At 54.8% G+C, this 4,156-nt stretch overlaps 1 protein-coding gene across 1 annotated transcript; it reads right to left on the reverse strand.

Moving 5' to 3' along the window:
• Nucleotides 1-477: 477 nt before the first annotated feature.
• On the reverse strand, nt 478-2,887 carry ATP5F1D (ATP synthase F1 subunit delta). The gene is made up of 4 exons (XM_032959470.2): nt 2,650-2,887; nt 1,440-1,593; nt 1,070-1,158; nt 478-780 (listed from the first exon to the last, which is right to left on the reverse strand). Exons 1-4 carry the CDS (start codon nt 2,836-2,838, stop codon nt 658-660), a joined length of 555 nt encoding a protein of 184 aa, XP_032815361.2. The 5' UTR covers nt 2,839-2,887; the 3' UTR covers nt 478-657.
• Nucleotides 2,888-4,156: the final 1,269 nt, after the last annotated feature.

Genomic DNA, 4,156 nt, shown 5'->3' on the forward strand with positions numbered 1-4,156 from the left:
GTCTTGTTGCAACTCTATTCAACACACACTGGCGTTCAATACACTCACACTACACTTATCGCACACTACAAGTAGTACACACGTTGCACTCAACACCGTCACCACACATCACATTGCATGCACAAGGACAAAAGCAAAAGATAAAGATTCCCCGTATATCCTTAACAGACTGTTTGGGCAAGTGCTGTTAGCGAGCACCTACGAAGGATGGAACGGTACACGAGGGGGTGGATGGCCAGCACCACGCCCGACCGCCTCTGTCTCCCCAGTGGCGATGTTTATGAGTTGACGTAAGGGAGGCCCAGGACCGGTTCAGATAATCGCCACTGGGAATCGAACCCAGGGCGCCAGGTTCGTAGTGCAGCGCGCTGTCTGCAACACAACCGCTTCTCCCAAGGAACACACACACGCACAGACGTGCACGCAGCAAGCTTCCACGCTGGCAAATGAGAGACAGGAAGTTAGGATTGCGAGGGCTGTGTTTTAAATAAACCCTTTTATTAGTGCTTCACCCGTACACAGACGCGCGTGGGGAGGCGGGCGGGGGCGGCAGGTGGGTCACTGCAGGGGTCACTAGTGGGGGCGAGACCCAGGTGTGGGTGTGACGACGATGGGTGATCATGGGGTGGGCGAGCAGGCCAGACGACTGGAGCTGCTCTACTCCAGCGCCTTGACGAGCGCCTCGCTCGTCTCCACGGCGATGAGCGCCTCCGCCCGGGGAATCTCCCCCGTCGCTGCCGACAGCTCACTCTGGGCTCGCGCCAGTTGTGCACGTGCCTCCTGTACATTGGAGCCGCACACGGTGTCACGTACGCGGTTACACGTACACGCTACGTCACGTACGCGGTCATGCGCACAGCCACACGTACACCGTGTCACGCGGTGACGCAGAATTTCCGCACGTGCCCCCTGTGTACATGCGGCGTTCTGTACACGCAGTCATTTAGACATGTACACATAGTCACCTAAGCATAGTCGCACAGTGTTACACGTGCACTGTCACGTACACACGCAGTCACCTGAGTTTATGGCGGACAGGTATGACGGGCGGGTGTCACAGGGGGGTTACCTGCAAGTCCAAGTGCTCGATCGGCACCGCCTCCTCCGCCAGCAGCTGCACGGAGGAGTCGGCGTTCACCGTGAGGGAGCCGCTGCTCACTGCGGGAAGACCACGCGCCACGCGTCACGGCACGAACCACAAACCCGCCACAACCGCCTCTCGCAGTGGTCATCTACGTTACCACCACAGCACCAGTCATGCACCACGCATCATGGCACGAGCCGCAACACCACTATTGGTCACCATTATCACCGCTGTCGCCGCCACAACCATCACGATACCACCACACAAATCACATAGCACAGCACGAACCACGGACGCCACCACCACCAGTCAATATCACTACGACCACAACCGTGGGATGGGGAGGGCCACGCACCAAAGAACTTTGCGTTGGTGCCGTCGTCCTTGAAGACGGTGACAAGACCAGGGCGCAACACGGCGAGCGTGGGCACGTGGTTGGGCAGGATCCCGAACATGCCCGTGAGCGTGGGCACGTCCACCTGGCGCACACCTCCGCCATTGAAAAACACCTGCACAGAGACGTGGTGCAGAGGATACAAGAGGCACAGGGACATGGAATACAAGATAAACAGGTAATGGGGACACAAAGAGACAGCACCTCGGATTAGCACGATTGGCTACGTACTGTGGGAAAGAAGTTCAACAGAGGTTTTTTTGTTTGTTTCACAAGACATGTGGGGGCATTAGGACACGGGTCACAGGGACACTCAGGACACGGGACAAATGTCATTTTAAGGGAGACATCTCACAGGGACAGGAGAGACAGGTTGCGCAGAGACAAGGCACATGACACACAGGGGACGTAGGGGGTCACGGACCGTGGAGACAATGGGCACGAGACGAACGGGGTCAAGGGAGGCATGAGGTCACAGACTGTGGGCAAGGTGACACGGGGGCGGGGGGGGTAAAAGGCACGGACGCGCGTGAAACGCGGGAAGGGCTTGCAGAATGTGAGGTCCTGGCGGAGGGCTAAGTGAGGGTAAACCTGAAAAGACAGAGTGGCTGCATCGTTGAAGAGTTAAATGGCAAATGCCAAGAAATTAACATGCCAAGGGCAAGAGGTCGCACGCATGGGCGTGCGGGTCTAGCGGCGGTGTCGTCACGGGGATGTTACACGCAGCCACTGCAACGGGCTCCCTGAGCGTCAGGAATTATCTTTGTGACAGAGAGAGAGAGCCGCAAACAGGGAGAGGGAGACGGAGAGAGGCAAGAAGACTGGAAGCCAGAGACGTGCGGCAACACGGACACTGGGAGACCAGCAACTCGGGCATGGGGATATTGAGACACGAAGACAACGATGATGATGATGATGCATTGTGACGGGGGAGACCTCCGGACACTGAGACCCTGAGACCCTCAGATGGGTGGACAGAGTATCGGCGAAATTGAGAGAGTGCGCGGTGGGCGGTGGGATAAGTGTCGTGCGAGTGTCGCTGTGCAAGTCGTGAGTGTTGCGAGTGCCGCTGTGCAAGTCGTGAGTGTTGCGAGTGTCGCTGTGCAAGTCGTGAGTGTCATGGGAGTGCTCGGAGTGTCGTGCGAGTTTCCTTGCGGGTGGAGGCCCACACCTGGTACGGGGACGCGAACGTCAGCGCCATGCCGGACGCGCTCGCGGGCGCCGGCTCCGCGTAGCCGCGGCTCCCCGCGGGTCCCGTCCACCGCGGGGCTCGGGCCCCGAGGGGGAGCCGCGGGCTCAGGGCGCGGCGGCCGCCGCCGATGAGCAGCAGCCGCAGAGACGACGAGACGGACGCGGCCATGACGGGGACAAGCGAGCTCAAGGGCGACACCCACGCGTTTCCGGTCTCCCAGCGTGCCCCGCGCGCCAGCCACCTCGAAGGCGCTTCCGCCTACTGGGGGGACGATATATCGCGATATATCGCGCCTCGCGATATATCGCGATATATCCTCCACAAAACGATGTATCGCAAGATACATTACACGATACGATGCATTGCACGATACGATATATCGCGCAATACGATATACCGTGCGCTATATTGCACGATACAATATATACGATATAGTGCACACAACGATATATGATACGATATATTGCACGATACAATATATCGCACGATAAGATATATCGTATGATACGATATATCGTCTGATACGATATATCGCATGATACGATATATCGCATGATACGATATATCGTATGATACGATATACGATATATCGTACGATACGCTATATCGTACGCGTTTTTGTTTTGTTTCATATGCGTCGGGGCAGATACTTGGAAGGAGGAGGAGGAGGAGGCGAATTGCCGGTGAAAGTCCAAACAAAATTCACGGTGGTATGCCACTCGATTGAGCATTGATCCATTGGTTCTCATCTCCCGTTTGCAGCCCTCGATCCACTGGTGGAAAATCCACATTCCTATGGCGGGAGCGGGTCAATCCACAGGACAACCACTCATCTGTCGTCGACTGTCTTTCCACAAAGTGGGATGTATTGTATCGACCCCGGCGGTTGGATGATGATGATGGGAAGAGTCATCGCCAAGGAGATGGAGCGGTTAAATCAACTCTCTGTGCAAGTGCTGGGTGGCTGTGTACATCGCAGGATCGCGAGAGGTGCCTTGGGTAGGCCTTCATCTAGCAGTGGATTGGCAATGCGGCCGTCTGGAACGCTCTCTTCCGATATGAGGGAGCTACTGGAGCTATGCAAATTTTTTTGATAACTGCTTTGTGTGTTACGTTGCAATTATGGCTTTATTTTTTGGTGATTTAGAAAACGTTTTTTGGTTTGGACATGTTTGTTTTGTTGTAGTATGGAGTTAGACTGATGGCCTAAATCTAAGTTTTTGTGGTTGTTGTTGTTGTTGGGATTTTTTGCACACAGCGTTGGTGTACGGTGCTTTTTTCAGGAATATTTTTGCTGTTTTTTTCCATGGATTTTCTGTTTGCACAGTCAACACACAGTCACTTTAAGATGTTTTTCTTGTTCGTGTTTTTGATTTTTTGTTTGTTGTGGTTGCACCCGATTCAAGAGTCGAATGGCTCACAAGGCTATACCAAAATAAACTGAACTGAACTGTCCTTTCCCCGCGCCTCCGATTTACACGGTTGG

Source organism: Petromyzon marinus, chromosome 1 (assembly GCF_048934315.1).
Source record: "Petromyzon marinus isolate PM22_M1 ecotype Great Lakes invasive population chromosome 1, UKy_Petmar_22M1.pri1.0, whole genome shotgun sequence".
Taxonomy (NCBI): domain Eukaryota; kingdom Metazoa; phylum Chordata; class Hyperoartia; order Petromyzontiformes; family Petromyzontidae; genus Petromyzon; species Petromyzon marinus.

Coding starts and splice junctions, on each gene's coding strand:
- ATP5F1D (XM_032959470.2), bottom strand. CDS start 2,838: ATGGCCGCGTCCGTCTCGTCGTCTCTGCGGCTGCTGCTCATCGGCGGC. Junction 1,594..2,649: donor CGTTCGCGTCCCCGTACCAG/GTGTGGGCCTCC, acceptor GTCTCTGTGCAG/GTGTTTTTCAATGGCGGAGG. Junction 1,159..1,439: donor CACCAACGCAAAGTTCTTTG/GTGCGTGGCCCT, acceptor GTCTTCCCGCAG/TGAGCAGCGGCTCCCTCACG.